Genomic DNA, 14,986 nt, shown 5'->3' with positions numbered 1-14,986 from the left:
ATCCTCCTACCTCAGCCTCCTGAGCACCCGTGCCAGCTGTGGTTTTTTAACTTTTATTGCACGGATAAAAATAATTTCTCTAGAAAAATTACCTCATAATGTCCATTACTTTTGAAACCACAAGATCTGAGAAGGTATGATGTATATTGTTAAACTACTAAAAAATAAATAATAAAACTAAATTTATTTGTGGGGCTTGGCCTCAAGAACTGCATGCAGATTTTGGACCTAACTAACCTGCTGACAGTGTAGTTGAGACTTCCACAAGTTTTTTTTTTTTTTCTTTTTAACTTTGGAAAGCAAGGTATGAGAAGGGGATTTAGTTTCTCTATTAGGCACAGGCATGTCAAAACTTGTTTCTTTTTCTAAAGCGTACAAGTTGCCAAGAGAACCATGGACTTTTATGAACACGTTCTAGAAGAGACTTGTTTTTGAATGCCTGGGTTGGGGAAACTCGCTCGTTTCGGTCACGTTCCTGCCCTGGGCCAGCAGTCCCGCCTGGCTGGCTCCGGGCGTGCTAGAGGTCAGCGGCTCCGGCCTTGGTGCTGGGTCTCGCGTAGCTCCAGGGCGCTCTGGCCACACTGGGCGGTTCCTCCCTTTCCGGGCTCGAATAGTTTTGTTTTGGTTCTTAGCTCCCTGTCAAGGAAAGGCACCCTGTTGACCAAAGGTTTCCCAGTCTCCTCCGGTGGCTAGACGCCAAGTTTCCTCCATCTCAGGGGGTCCAGTCTTTGCTCTGTTCGAAGGCCTGGGAAGAGAACCAGGAGGGGAGAAGTGGGCAGGGCCCTTCTCTGTCTCAGGGCCAGAGCCCATTGCGCGGCAAAGGGCGCGGGCAGTCTTCGGGTGACTCCTCAGGGACCCAGTTCTTCACCATTCCCAGGAGAATTCTCAATCTGGCCGCGCCAGGCTGAGCAAAGGGCGACCAAACCCGGGCAGGGGTCCGAGGCGCATGCGCGCTCCGAGGCCGCGGCGTCTAGGAGTTCGCCCTGCCGCGGCGGCCGCTAGGTGGCGCATGCGCCCTGGAGGGTGCGGGCCGGTCTTTGGGAAGAAGGCGGCGGCCGCGGTGAAAGGCGGGGGCGCCGTGGGGGCCGGGTCCGTGTTTACACAGCGGCGGGCGGGTGCGGACGCGGAACCCCGCGCGGCGGCGGCACGATGGTCATGGCGCATTTCGTCGAGAATTTTTGGGTAAGCGCGGGATGCTGGAAACAAGTGTGGGTTTCGGAGTCCGAGGCTTTAGGCGCCCGACCTCGGCCTGCGTGCGCTTCGGGCGGTGGCGGCGGCGGCTTCTCCGGTAGGGCGAGCGTCTTCGGACCGCTGCCTCCCGGGTCCCGCCTGGCTGAGGTCCGGCGGGCGACGGGTCGCTGGCCGGTGGGGACCGCCAGGCTCGCAGCCTTCCTGAGCGTGGGGACTGTCAATGGGGCCCCGGAGCCGCGACTGGGACACAGAGGGGCCGACCGCCGGCGGGGCCGGGACAAAGCGCCGGATGGGGCGGGAGACGGGAGCCGGCCCCATCGGAGGCTCCGGGCGCCGGCGCGCACCGCGCGGGGTGTGCGCGGTGCTCGGACGCGGAGGACGGGCCCCGCACGGAGCCTTGCGCGCGCGCCGGGGAGCGCCGGGGCTCGTTGCCTTCCCGCTCCGCAGGCCCGCGTCTGAGCGCGTCAGCCCCCCACCGTATCCACACGCAAGCCAATGCGGGGCTGGGCTGGATCCACACTTCCTCTTGGCCTCGCAGTTCTGCTTGGATTGTGGGTCTGCGCCCGGGACTTTGTCTCTAGGCCTGTTCACAAAGCTCTCGAAGAAAGTTGAATTTAATGTAAATGAACTCTCTGGGCTTAAATGCATGGAGATTTCCCTTAGCCCTCTTTACCCCCCTCCCTCATTCTTTCCATATATCTCAACTTAGTATTAGTTTCTTCTTTGAGAATGACTTCTCTGTCTCCCCGTGCTGTGTTTTTCTGCAGTTATTGTTTGCTGTAATGGGCAGTAAGTACACAGTTCAGCCATGTACAGGAAAGAAACATGTTTACTCAGGTATTTTGAGTGAATCTTATTTTAATGACCTGACAGTTGCAAGTACTTTAATTCTATTTTGGTCAAGATAGAAATGTTTCAAGGAGTAATATCTCAGTTTGCAAGGAGGGTATGTTAAATTCTTAATTCCAAGGGTCTCAAGCATAGATTTGCTTAGTAATCAAATCAATTATAGTTACTTGTCTTGAATGTTCCTTGTTTTCCACACACTGCATACATACTAAACATTACTTTTAAAACTACTTTATTTAGATACAATTCACATTCCAAACAGTGCACCTATTTAAAGTGTACAGTTCAATGCTTTTTCATATTTTCATAGAGTTGTGCAGATCATCACTACAATTGATTTTAGAAGAATTTTATCAGAAGAAACACTTTACCCATTAGCATTTACTTGTCATTTTCCCCATGTCCTGCTCTAGGCAAATGATCTACTCTTTGCCTGTCTAGGTTTGTTTGTTCTTCACCTATCATGTAAATGGGACCATTGTGACTGACTTCTTTCATTTAGCATAATGTTTTGAAGGTTCCTCCATAAATTGTATTAGTGCTTAATTATTTTTTATGGCCAGATAATTTTACATTTTACTTCTCCATCAGTGATGGACATTTCTTTTTCACTTTGGTGATTATGAATAATGCTGCCATGAACATTTTTTTGTGCAAGTTTTTGTGTGAACATATGTTTTCATTTCTTTTGGGAATGGAATGGCTGGGTCATATGGTAACTCTATATTTAACATTTTAAGGGACTGCCAAACTTTTCCAAACTGACTGCAGCATTTTACAATCCCACCAGCAATGTCTCAGGGTTCCAGTTTTTCACATGGTTATCCACACTTGTTATCTTTTTAGTTATAGTGGGGAGAGGTGAAGTAGCATCTCATTGTGGTTTTGGTTTGCATTTCTCTATGGCTAATGACATTTAGCATCTTTTCATGTGCTTATTTCCATTTTTGTATGTTCTTTGGAGAATTGCCTGTTTACATCCTAATCAAGTTGTCTCTTTGTTATTTGGTTGTATAAGTTCTTTTTATATTCTGGATACACATTTTTTTTAATCAGATATATTTTTAAATTTTGTTTTAGTTGTAGATGGACACAATACTTTTATTTAATCATTTTATGTGGTGTTGAGGATCGACCCAGCGCCCCACACCTGTGAGGCAAGCGCTCTGCCACTGAGCCAAAACCCCAGCCCCAGATATATGTTTTGAAAGTATTTTTCCCATTCTGTGGACTATCTTGATAAACAGCCTTTGCAGCACATAATTTTAATTTTGATGAAATCTTGGTAAGTTCTGATTTATTTACTTTTCTATCACCTGTGCTTTTGTTGTATCTAAGATGCCTTTGCTTAATTCAAAATTTACTCCTGGGTTTTCTTTGTAAGCGTGTTATAGTTTTAGGTCATTTTAGGTATGTGATTCATTGGAAGTTAAATTTTGTGTGTGGTGCAAGGAATGGGTACAATTTAAGTTTTTGCATGTAGATACCCAATTCCAGCACCATTTGTTGAAAAGTCTTTCTTTTTTTCTCTATTAAATGGCACTGTTGTGAAACATCGCTTTAGTATAGATGTATATGTTTACTTTTGTATTTTTAATTTTATTTCGTTGTTTATCCTTATACTAGCCACTACCACAGTGTTTTGACTACTATAACTTAGTATAATAAGTTTGGGGTTAGGAAATGAAAGTATTCTGTTTTTTTTTTTTTCTTCTTTTTTTTTGAAGATTATTTTGTCTATTCTAAGTCCCTTGCATTTCTATATGAATTTTAGGACTAGCCTGTCAATTTTACAGTGGCAGTTTAGGAATACCTTTTTTTTTTTTTAAATCCCCCTATGCATTTATTTGTTTATTTTTTAAGTTAAAGGCAAATTCATCAACCATGGTCTTTACCTTTAGAGTTCTGACCTTGGAGATCCCGACATTCTAGGCATATTACTATTATATGGGGGCGGGGGGGGGGGGGGGGAGACAGTCAGACACACACACACACACACACACACACACAGCTATCAATGCTGTTTCCTGGCCTTTGTAGGAGAAGCACATCCCTTCTCACTGAAATCTTTGTGGTTTATTGTGTAGGAAAAGACAGGGAAAATTCCCCCAGCCCACCCCACCTTTTTTTGCTATGATGGGGATTAACCAGGACCTCATGCATGCTATCATTGAGCTGAATCTCCAACTCTAAAAACAGTTTTTTTTTTTTTTTTTTTTTTGGTCTTAGGGATTGAATGCAGGGACACTTAACCACTGAGACATATCTCTAGCCCTTTTTAATTTTTAATTTTTTTTTTGAGACAGGATCTTGCTAAGTTGCTTAGGGCCTTGCTAGTTGCTGAGGCTGGCTTTGAACTTGTAATCCTTCTGTCTCAGCCCCCTGAGTTGCTGGATTACAAATGTGAGCCACCATACCTGGCCTGGAAACACTTTTCTAAATATATGATTGTTTAAAACATTGTTCTTTTTAATGTTTTGCATATTTTTGATGCATTAATGTTTTTTAAGTTTGCTAACATAGTTTCAATTGTATTTTAACATTTTAAAGTTATATTTTGTTTTCTGTTAATTAAGTTTTGAACATAGCCTTGTTTGTGGCTATTTAAAAAAACATTTTTCTATGCTGAAAATTGAACCCAGGGCCTAATGCATGCTATGCAAGCACTCTACCACTCTACACTCCAGCCCAGTTTGTAGCTATTTTCTGAATATTTTTGTAATATTTTTGATGTCCCCTGTTTGTCCCTATTAGGAATGTGAATAAACGTGAATATCTGAAATCTAGAGAGAAATGAAAATGTAATTTGTTTTAGTCTTTGCCTGAGAACAAATACTGTTCAACACTGTTGAGAACAAATACTAAAATAGACCGCATTTCATTTTATTTCCCATTCTGAAATTGGGGCTGGAAGTTCAAAATTGGAGCTTGAAAAGCTTTAGAGGAATCTAAATGAGCTAGGAAAATCTAGGAACTAACTAAATAACCAGCTTCTGGGAATTTGATAGTAGTCTGTTTAAAAAAACTTAAAAATTTACATAGTTCAGGGTCATTTATGAAATAATTCCTTAAAATTGAGAATTTACAGCATCAATTTCACTCCTCCACGTTTAAAGTGGCATTACATTTTTTAAGAAATATTTTTCTTTAGTTGTAGATGGACACAATGACTTTATTTTTAATTTATTTATTTTTATGTGATGCTGAGGATCGAACCCAGTGCCTCACATATGCTAGACGAGCTCTACTACTGAGCTACAACCCCAGCCCAAATTTTTTGTAAATTTTTTAGTGTGAGGTAAGGGGAACCTTTTAAGTTTTAGGTTTCTAACCAGACAACCTATTGATTGTCTTCACCCTACACATATAAAGGCAAACTTTTTTTTTGTTGTGGTGTTCTGTTAGAGGAAATTTTGAAAGACTGAAACTAAGTTCAAACTTGTTTAGAATCAGCACATTCTTCATTACTCTTTTTTAAAAAAATTTTTTGAAGTTGTAGATGGACAGACTGCCCTTATTTTATTTTTTTAAAAATTTTTATGTGATGCTGAGGATTGAACCCAGTGCCTCACACATGCTAGGCAAGCGCTCTGCTACTGTGCTATAGCCCCAACCCTCTTCCTTACTCTTTATAGTTTTTCTTAACTAAAACTATCTGCTAAATTAAAAATTCCTTTACTTAATACCAGGCTTTGAAGAAAAAAAAAGGTATTCAAAACTTCCTGCATAGCAGGTGTTTTATTGCTGATAAGTCAGTTGCCATGAAGTCTAGTGTTATTGATAATCAAGCTGAAATGTTTCTCTTTTATTAAAATTGGACACCAAAGTAGTTTTGATACCAGAAATCCACACCATTGCCTTTAATGTGTAAAAGCAATTGTTAACCCTTCAAAAGATCATGTGTAAACTTTCAAGGGTTATTAACTGATATTACAGTGAAGTAACTCTGTATTTAGTGCCTTTCTCAAAGAATTGAATACTAGTTTACAATATTTCTGAGGTTATATTAATATTGTACTTATAGTAATTAAAATGGCTTAATGATTTTATATAAACCTAGATTAACTCAGTAAAAATATTAAAGAATGAATTTCATAGCTAATCATTATTTAAAGGAAAAAATAGGCAATATGCTTGAGTTAAATACTTTATAAACTTAATTTTACATAGTAATCCTAGTCTATATATGATGCATTTACATAAAGACACTCAGTATTCTTTAGTAAATGTCACATTGTAGCAAACTGAAGTTTTTAGTTAGGTGACTTTTTCTAGTCAGCAAAAAATTAACAAACAAGTTATCTCAGGTATTTTTATTATGAAATATGAAATTTTCCTCATTTCCCTTTTTAACCAGTATAGAAGTCTCATTTCATTTGTTTGTTACTTCATGGGTATTGCCAAATTGGAGCACTTGGTTATAGATATCCACAATTTATTCTATCATTACATGGGTAAGCTGGGAGGATGAAAATGGTTTTGAAAAATCTGGAATTGCTATTAATAGGATTTTGAAATGCAAAACATTATTTTATATATATTTATGTGTGTGTGTGTGTGTGTGTGTGTGTGTGTGTATGTGTGTGTATATATATAATTTCATTATAAGATACCAGGGATTGAACTCAGGGGCACTTAACCACTTAGCGACATTTTATTTAGAGGTAGGGTCTCACTGAGTTGCTTAGAGCCTCTCTTGAGTTGCTGAGGCTGGCTTTGAATTTATAGTCCACCTGCGTCAGCCTCCCAAACTGCTGGAATTACAGGTGTGTGCTACCATGCCTGGAGCAAAACATTATTATATTTTTGCTTTACTATCTAGTTTGAATTTAGTATTTTAAATGAGACATTGATACACATGTTCTTTGGGGTTATTTATCCATATGAGAATTTTAAAATATATATCTTTAGAAAATTAGTCGAGATGACCAGAGGAATGCAGAATATAGGTAGTCTTTTTATTACTTAAGATTTCCCAATATCAGGAACTGGGGCTGTAGCTCAGTGGAAGAGCACTTGCCTTGCACATGTGAGGCCCTGGGTTTGATCCCCAGCACCACATATAAATAAATAAATAAGAAGATATTAAAAAAAGAGAAAAAATTGCCAAATACTGCAGTTTGGGATATCTGGTTAGGATGCTATCCCATCAGGTGGTATACTAAAACTAAGTACAAATGCACACAGGTATATGCATTTACAGTTAACAGATTTGCAAATCATTTTACATGGTTAATTTTTAAAAGGTACAAAAGGGAATATAGTGTAAAATCTCCTGCCATCAAGATCTCCGTAAAGGAAGTCACTGTTACCAATTTCTTAATAGCTTTCCACAGATAATCTGTGTATATACAGGCAAATAACATTCACCAAAAAATGAAACAAGTATTATTGTATAACTGTTAGCTAGTTAGCCATGCCCAAATAATCTTCACGGCAACAAACTATGAAAATACAGATTATAGATTCATCTTATTTGTTTCCATTAGTCTTGACAAGTAGACATTCTAAAGTCAGAGAATTTTAGATTTCACTAAATTTTACTGTGAGACCCTTAGGGGTGGTTTGTTTATTTTGTATTTTTGTCTAAATTTTAAAATAAATTTGGAAGTAAAAAATCAATAGTGAGTCTGCATAAAGAAGGATTTTTGAATATTGATATTGGAAAGGATAAAAATTTGATGTTTTTTCTAGTCCTGCCCATTAAGTCTTAGACATTCTAATCCTTTCAGAACTACTTTTATTTAGGCAAAGGATGGGAAAATCCTGCACATTTGATTAATATAAGCTATTTGAAAGTAGTTTTCCAACTCATGGGACTATCTCTTGAAATTATCCTCTTGATATCATAATTCTAAAACAGTTTACAGAAGCACCCTTAGAAATCCAAATGGAAATGTGGTGCCATAGGAATTTATAAAGGAAAGGGAATAAGGGTTTGGTTTTCAGTTTTCTAAGTGTGGAAGAATTAAAGGATATTAGAGTTGGAAGAATTTTAGTATTAGTCTTGTCCACAAAGTAAGCATAAATTGGCCAGATGTGGGAGAAACAAAAAGACCAGCACAACCGCTGCTAGATTTACATCATTGGGTAGGGTTCTAGAGAATGTTGCTAGAATGGCCAGAGTCAACAAAGATGAAATTGGGATGTGACTAGTGAACTGTGTGTTGAAATTGAGAAGATATTTATGCTCCTTCATGGAATTGAAGGAATAAAAGTATGGAATCTATGACAAGAATGTTTGCTTGATTTTATAGAAAAGGGGAACGTATAACATAATTAAAGCAAGTTGGTGGTGATTGGAACCCAAGGAATGAGAGTTTTCAGTTGGTTGAAACAAATACTTAAGTACAATTTTCTTTTTAATTAATCTATTGCTACTGATAGGTAAAACAAAAAAAGTACAGAATAAGAATTACCTATAGCCTCTCCCTTTAACCTTATCATTTTCTTTAGAAATGGAAAAATCAAGATCACTTATACTATATAGTTCTGTGTCTTGATACTTTTTAAAAAATATTTTTAGTCATACGAGGTAGATGGACACAATATCTTTATTTTTTTTTACATGGTGCTGAGAATTGAACCTCGGTGTCTCACATGTTCTAGGCAAGTGCTGTACCACTGAGCCATAACCTAGCCCTATATTTTGATACTTTTAAATGATACTATCATCAAGCATTTTTCTCATATGATTAGCTTTTTGGAAAATTTTCAGTGACTCCATAGGTTTACATGAAATGGATAGGCTGTTATTTTTGATTCCCTTTTAGATACTTAGATTCTGCCCATTTTTTTCCAGTCATGAATTATGAGGATTAGAGTTAAGTACTGATGTGAACAAGGTGCTAGCTTTAGAAAATGCTCTTCTGTTTCCTGGAAGAATAAAGAGTTGAGAAAGCTGAAATTAATTTCTTTTCATTTTGAAAGTAATAATAACTACTTTGTTTATAGAATAGTACAGAAAATTCAGAATCTAAATTTAAAAAATGATCTCACCACTGCTTGCTTCTGCTGTTTTTTCTGAACCCTATATGTATCTATTTAGATAGCTTTAAGGATTTAAATGGAAGAGATGAGTTATAATTAAAAAGATTAGGGAGGAGTAACCTAGGGGTGAGAAAAGCAGTGTTTTAAAAATGTAATTTCTTTCCTTTGGTCAACCAACAAATGTGAGTCACTTTTGTACCTTCAGCAAATAGTTCTGACTGCCGAAAACTGCTTGTTCTACATATTTTAATTACTATTTTTCAGCTTTAACAATATCTTGCCAGTGGCTCTGAAGAATACTTTTAGAGATCCTGACTGAAAATTTCAGTATGTAACAAAATGTTGACTAGAAGAGGTTATAACTTGTGATGTCATGTTTATTTAGAGAAAAACTGTTTTCATATGTTGTATCCTCCTCTTAGCAGTTTTCAAGGCAAAAATGGCATGGGAGGACTGTCATTGTAGATTTGTTGAATTCCCATCAAAAGGATCTTTAAAGGTTCTTTACTAGAAGAGCTGATCTAAGAAAAAATGTCTTTAGACAGTTAAATGTTTCATGATGTTTTTCAGACAATACTGGATAAAGTGACAACATGTATTAGCTCATTAGGTACCGAGTTTCTACTTCTGTGAGTATTCCAACAGAATTGACATAGGTATATTAAAATAGGTTGGTTATCCTGATCTAGAGTGTATGTATCCTTTATTATCATTAAAAATGAAAAATACAGATTGTTCTATAAATAGAACACTGATACAATATAGTATCTTTTACATATGTAAGCCATCCTATAAATAGGACATTGGGCAAATATAATACCTGAGTTGCTGGGACAAATGTGTGTTATATTTTGTAGTGACTTGTCCAAAATTATCTAATAAATGTCAGTAAGAGCTGTAGTAACAGGAAAATGTAGATAGGGCAGGAAATGATGATATTTCTTTATTTTTCATTTTTCTTTATAAGTTTATTTGTTTATTCTAATTAGGTATATATGATAGCTGGATGCATTTTGATTCATTGAACACAAATGCAGCACAATTTTTCATTTCTCTAGTTGTACACCATGTAGCATCACACCATATGTGCAGTCACACATGTACCAAGGGTAATGATGTCCATCTTATTCCACCATCTTTTGGCGTATCTTAAAAGTATCCTTTCTTTGGGTTTCACCTAAAGCTTTTTCGAGAAACCGAGTCACTTGACTGCTTCTTTTAGGCATCTGAACTTGACCCTATGACCCTGACCTAGCTTAGCCCAAAGTGATCCTTTCTGCCATCTTTCACATATGTACTCTATGATCTTGCGCTGGGCATGCCCAGAAATGTGTCCATTTCATTCCAGTTGAACTGTGCCTCAAACTGAGCATGCTCAGAAATGTGCCTGCTCACCCCATGTATGCTTTCCTAAATAAATGTGCATTAGCTCTCCAATAGAATCCCCATGCTTCCTTTCCTCAGGGAGAGCATAGCTTTACAGACAACTGGTGCTCACTGCAGGTCATATAAGTCTTTCTGCATTCTTTTATCTTCTGATTGTGCTCATTAGATTCATGACCACTAAGTGGAGAACCCAATGCTTTTGGTTACATTTTTATGACTTGATAGCTCATTTAAAGATATCGTTTTTAAAAGGAGAGCCTTCTTGGTATGGCTTGCCTGGAAGTCCCAGCTCTTCAAGAGGCTGAGGTAGGAGCTTACAGTGTACTGTGGATCAGTACTGGGATCCTGTCTGTGAACAGCTGCTGTACTCCAGCCTGGGCAGCACCCTGAGGCCACTTACCATCTTTAAAAATAACGAAAAATGTAAATTAGATGACTTTGTCCTCTTTAAAACCTTCTGCCCTGCCTGATAGGATGGCACATATCTAGAATTCCAGCGAGTTGAGAGGCTGAGTCAGAAGGATCGCATGCTGGAGACTGGCCTTGCCAACTTAGTGAGACCCAAATTGATGAGGCTGGCCTCAAACTTGTGATTCTCCTGCCTCATCCTCCTCAGTAGCTGGGATTGGATGGTTACCTCAGCACTTGGCTCTTATTCCCTTTTTAACATATGCTCCACCAGGTTCCAGGTTTGCAGACATCCATGGCCCAAATGGCAGTATTTATCTTTCTTTCTCTTTGAGTCTTTTGGTCAACAGTCACTGTCTAGGAAAGGAAATTTGCCATCTTGTTTGATGCAAAGTCCTTATTTGTCTATGGTATCTGAAAGGAAAGCGAAGAACCTGGAGATGGTGAGTGAGAAATCAAAGACCAAGACCAGGTAGAGATACACAGGAGAGTTTATTTGACAGAGCTTACAAATAAAGGCACATCTCTCATAGATGGAGAGAGTCCCAGTTATTTATTTTTGAGGGGATTTGGATGTAAGAATGGTTTAGGCATACTGATGATGTTTTATAGGAAGCATCTATTTATCCTTCTTTCACCCTTCCAAAATTTTTTTTTTAAGTTGTAGATGGACACAATATCTTGATTTTATTTATTTATTTTTATGTGGATTGAACGCAGTACCTCACACGTGCTAGGCAAGTGCTCCACTACTGAACCACAACCCCAGCCCTCCAAAAGCTTTTTTTTTAAATTAAAAAGGAGGGGGCTGGGGTTGTAGCTCAGCGGTAGAGCACTCGCCTAGCACGTGTGAGGCGCTGGGTTCGATCCTCGGCACCACATAACAATAAATAAAATAAAGATATTAGAAAAAAAATTAAAAAGGAAATTTAGTGAATCCATCATTTGAACTCATTATACAGTATACAGTCTATCTTCTGCCTGTTTTCTAATTTTTTTAAAAAGTCTAAAGCTAAACCTTCTTTAAAAAAATTTTTTTTAGTTGTAGATGGACACACAATATCTTTGTTTACTAATTTATTTTTTTATGTGGTGCTGAAGCTCTAATCCAGTGCTTTATATTTGCAAGGCAAGCGCTGTCACACTGAGTTATGGCCTCAGCCCTCCAATTCTTACAGTTATCAAAAGTGAAGCATATCCAGGTTTTATTTTTAGTGTTTAACTTACTGTTGACCTTAAAAAGTTTGTTGAAGGACAAGTTTCAAAATCCTTTTTTCTTAAAGAATAAATATGCTAGATTATTATATGTATTTATTTTAAAGTATAAAGTTGTTAATCAAATTAAATAAAAAATGTCTTTGGGTTTCAAGAGGTAGACCTAATGACTTATTTAAATGTTTTAATTAGAAATTTCAAGGATGCCTCACTTGTGACTTCTGTATTAGACTGGAAAAAACTTAAACATTTAAAAAATATTTTTAGTTGTAGATGGACTGGACACAATACCTTTATTTATTTTTATGTGGTGCTGAGGATCAAACCCAGTGCCTCACACATGCTAAGCAAATGTTCTACCACTGAGCTGCAACCCCAACCCAAATTTAAACATTTTTAATGACTTATTTATAACTTATCTTTTTAGCTAAATTTTAGTTTAGTTGTTAATACAAGTGCAAAAATGCAAAAATGAAATGATAACATAATATCATTCTCATATTAAAAGTAACATCTTGCCTGTGCAAAAAGGAATCTGGATTGATGTACATCAAACTGTTAACTGAAATCATCTTAATTAGAACAGGAAGAGGAAAAAGATAGGTACCAAGAAATTTGTTCTTTTTTTAAAAATTTTTTTTTAGTTGTAGATGGACACAATACCTTTATTTTTAGTTTATTTTTTTGTGGTGCTAGGGATCAAACATAGTGCCTTACATGCTAGGCAAGCACTCTGCCATTGAGCCACAATCCCGGCCCCAAGAAATTTGTTCTTTTAAAGGGCTTACATGATTCTGAATTTATAATCTTCCAAGGATGCTGAAATTACTATTCCTTTTTTTTCTTTTTCATGTTAAAAATCATTTACAGAGATTTTGATTGTTTAGTGTTGGGGACTGTGAACCTAGGACCTTACGCATGGTAGGCGAGTGCTATAGCATTGAGCTTCACTCCCAACCAAATTTGCAAAGATGTTTAATACTCGTTTGTATTGGATTATAATAAGATTTGATTTACCCCAGGTCATAGCTAGTGGACATTCAATCAGAGTCCTACTTTTTGTAAAATGCTTTTGTGACCAACTGATAAGAGATCCCATCTAAGTTTGAACCTTCATTGTAATTTTCTTCTTTGGACCAGCAAAGGTATTGATAGCTGTTTTTGCCAGTTAATAATAAAAATTGCTCTGCAAGAATTTTTTGATTAAGAAGGATAAGCTGAATTCTTCCAGAGTTTTGTTAGCTCTTAACACAAGAACCTAGGAAGGGAAACATATAAAAAACGTGTATTCACTTTTTAAAAATAATTTTATTGAGGTATTTTTTTATATGCCTTATAATTCACTCCTTGAACATGTACAATTCAGACTGGGGGTTGGAGCTCAGTGGTAGAGCCTGTGTTGGATCCCCAGTAATACAATAGAAATAGAAATAGAATTCAGTTCATTATTTTTTCGTAATATTCATTGATATGTGCAGCCATCATCAAATACAATTTTAGAGCATTTTCATCACTTTAAGGAGAAACCTCTGTAACCTTTATCATTCATCCCCTACCTTACTTTCCTACCTTCAAGCAATCCATTTCTCTATTTTCTGTCTATGTATATTTCCCTGTTCTGCACTTTGATATGAATGAAATTGTAATAGTATGTGGTCTTTTGACAACTATATCTTTCACTTAGTGTAATGTTTTCCAAGTTTCCTCAGTGTTGGAGAATGTAACAATACTTTATCCTCCACATTCCCCCCCCCCTTTTTTTGATACCAGGCGTTGAACCCAGCAACCATTGAGCCACATCCTCAGCTCTTTTATTTCATTTTATTTTTAAAAAATTTTTTGAGATAGGGTCTTGCTAAATTAGCTACGGCCTTGCTAATTTGCTGAGGCTGGCCTTGAACTTGTGATCTGCCTACCTCAGCCTCTCAAATTGCTGGGACTACAGGTGTGCACCACTGCTCCTGGCCTACTTCATTCCTTTTTATGACCCAATAATATTCCATTGTATGGGTATATCACTTTGTTTTTATCTGCTCATTAGTTGATGGATATTTGGATTATTTCCACTATTTAGTTATTGTGAATAATACTGCTACGAACATTCACGTTCAAATTTCTTTGTGGACATGTATGTGCTTAATTCACAAGTACTGATCAAATTAACAAATAAGCCAGCTGAAAATAAGCTTGATGGGTACTGATGTACATACCTACACTTAAAAATGTAGCCACTTGGGTGTGGGTTTCTTTTGAGGGGACAACAAAATATGATAAAATTGATTTTGAAATATATGTGTATTTAATATATTGTCATCTCTTATTCAGGCTTTACAGTAAGTTTTTGACATGTTGACAGTAAAACCTAGGTTCTTTATTAATCACCTCAACTTCGAAGTTTTTTTTTTTTAAGTTGTAGATAAAATACCTTTATTTTATTTATTTATGTGTTGCTTAGGATAGAACCCAGTGCCCCATGCATGCAAGGCAAGTGCTCTACCACTGAGCCACACCCCAGCCCTGAAGTTTTTAATAAAATGATATATATATATGCAAATATATTTATCTGTATGGAGATATATATGTGTGTGTCTATATATGTGTGTAATATCTAAATAACATATATTCATTTGAAGTATTTAAGTTATTGCTTAATTTGTTTCAAAGAAAATGTTCATGATCAATAAATATCTGTGTTAATAAGTTTGTGAAATTGTGTTAGAGAAAAGGAATTCTCCTTCTACTGGGAATTCCTGAATAATATGCTATCTGGATATCTGAATTTCTTAATAAATAACTTACTTCTTCAAGGGCTTCTTAATCAGAATACAGATTCTGAAGGTAATTTAATTCTCTTGTGTGCTCAGTAGTCTGACTCACTGTATTTTTTGACCTGGACATGAATGAATTTCCAAATAGAAGAAATAACAAATGGATTTGTAATCAGGCA

At 37.1% G+C, this 14,986-nt stretch overlaps 1 protein-coding gene across 1 annotated transcript in view; it reads left to right on the top strand.

Moving 5' to 3' along the window:
• The first annotated feature begins 1,063 nt into the window (after nucleotides 1–1,063).
• Fcho2 (FCH and mu domain containing endocytic adaptor 2) overlaps nucleotides 1,064–14,986 on the top strand; it is a 129,776-nt gene continuing 115,853 nt past the window's right edge. The window contains exon 1 of the mRNA XM_077800364.1: nucleotides 1,064–1,182. Within this exon, the coding sequence (XP_077656490.1) occupies nucleotides 1,150–1,182 (33 nt within the window). The 5' untranslated portion in view covers nucleotides 1,064–1,149. The remainder of the gene's footprint in view (nucleotides 1,183–14,986) is intronic.

The sequence above is a fragment of the Urocitellus parryii genome, chromosome 1 (genome assembly GCF_045843805.1).
Source record: "Urocitellus parryii isolate mUroPar1 chromosome 1, mUroPar1.hap1, whole genome shotgun sequence".
In the NCBI taxonomy this organism is placed as follows: Eukaryota; Metazoa; Chordata; class Mammalia; order Rodentia; family Sciuridae; genus Urocitellus; species Urocitellus parryii.
This window is presented reverse-complemented; position numbering and strand designations above follow the sequence as displayed.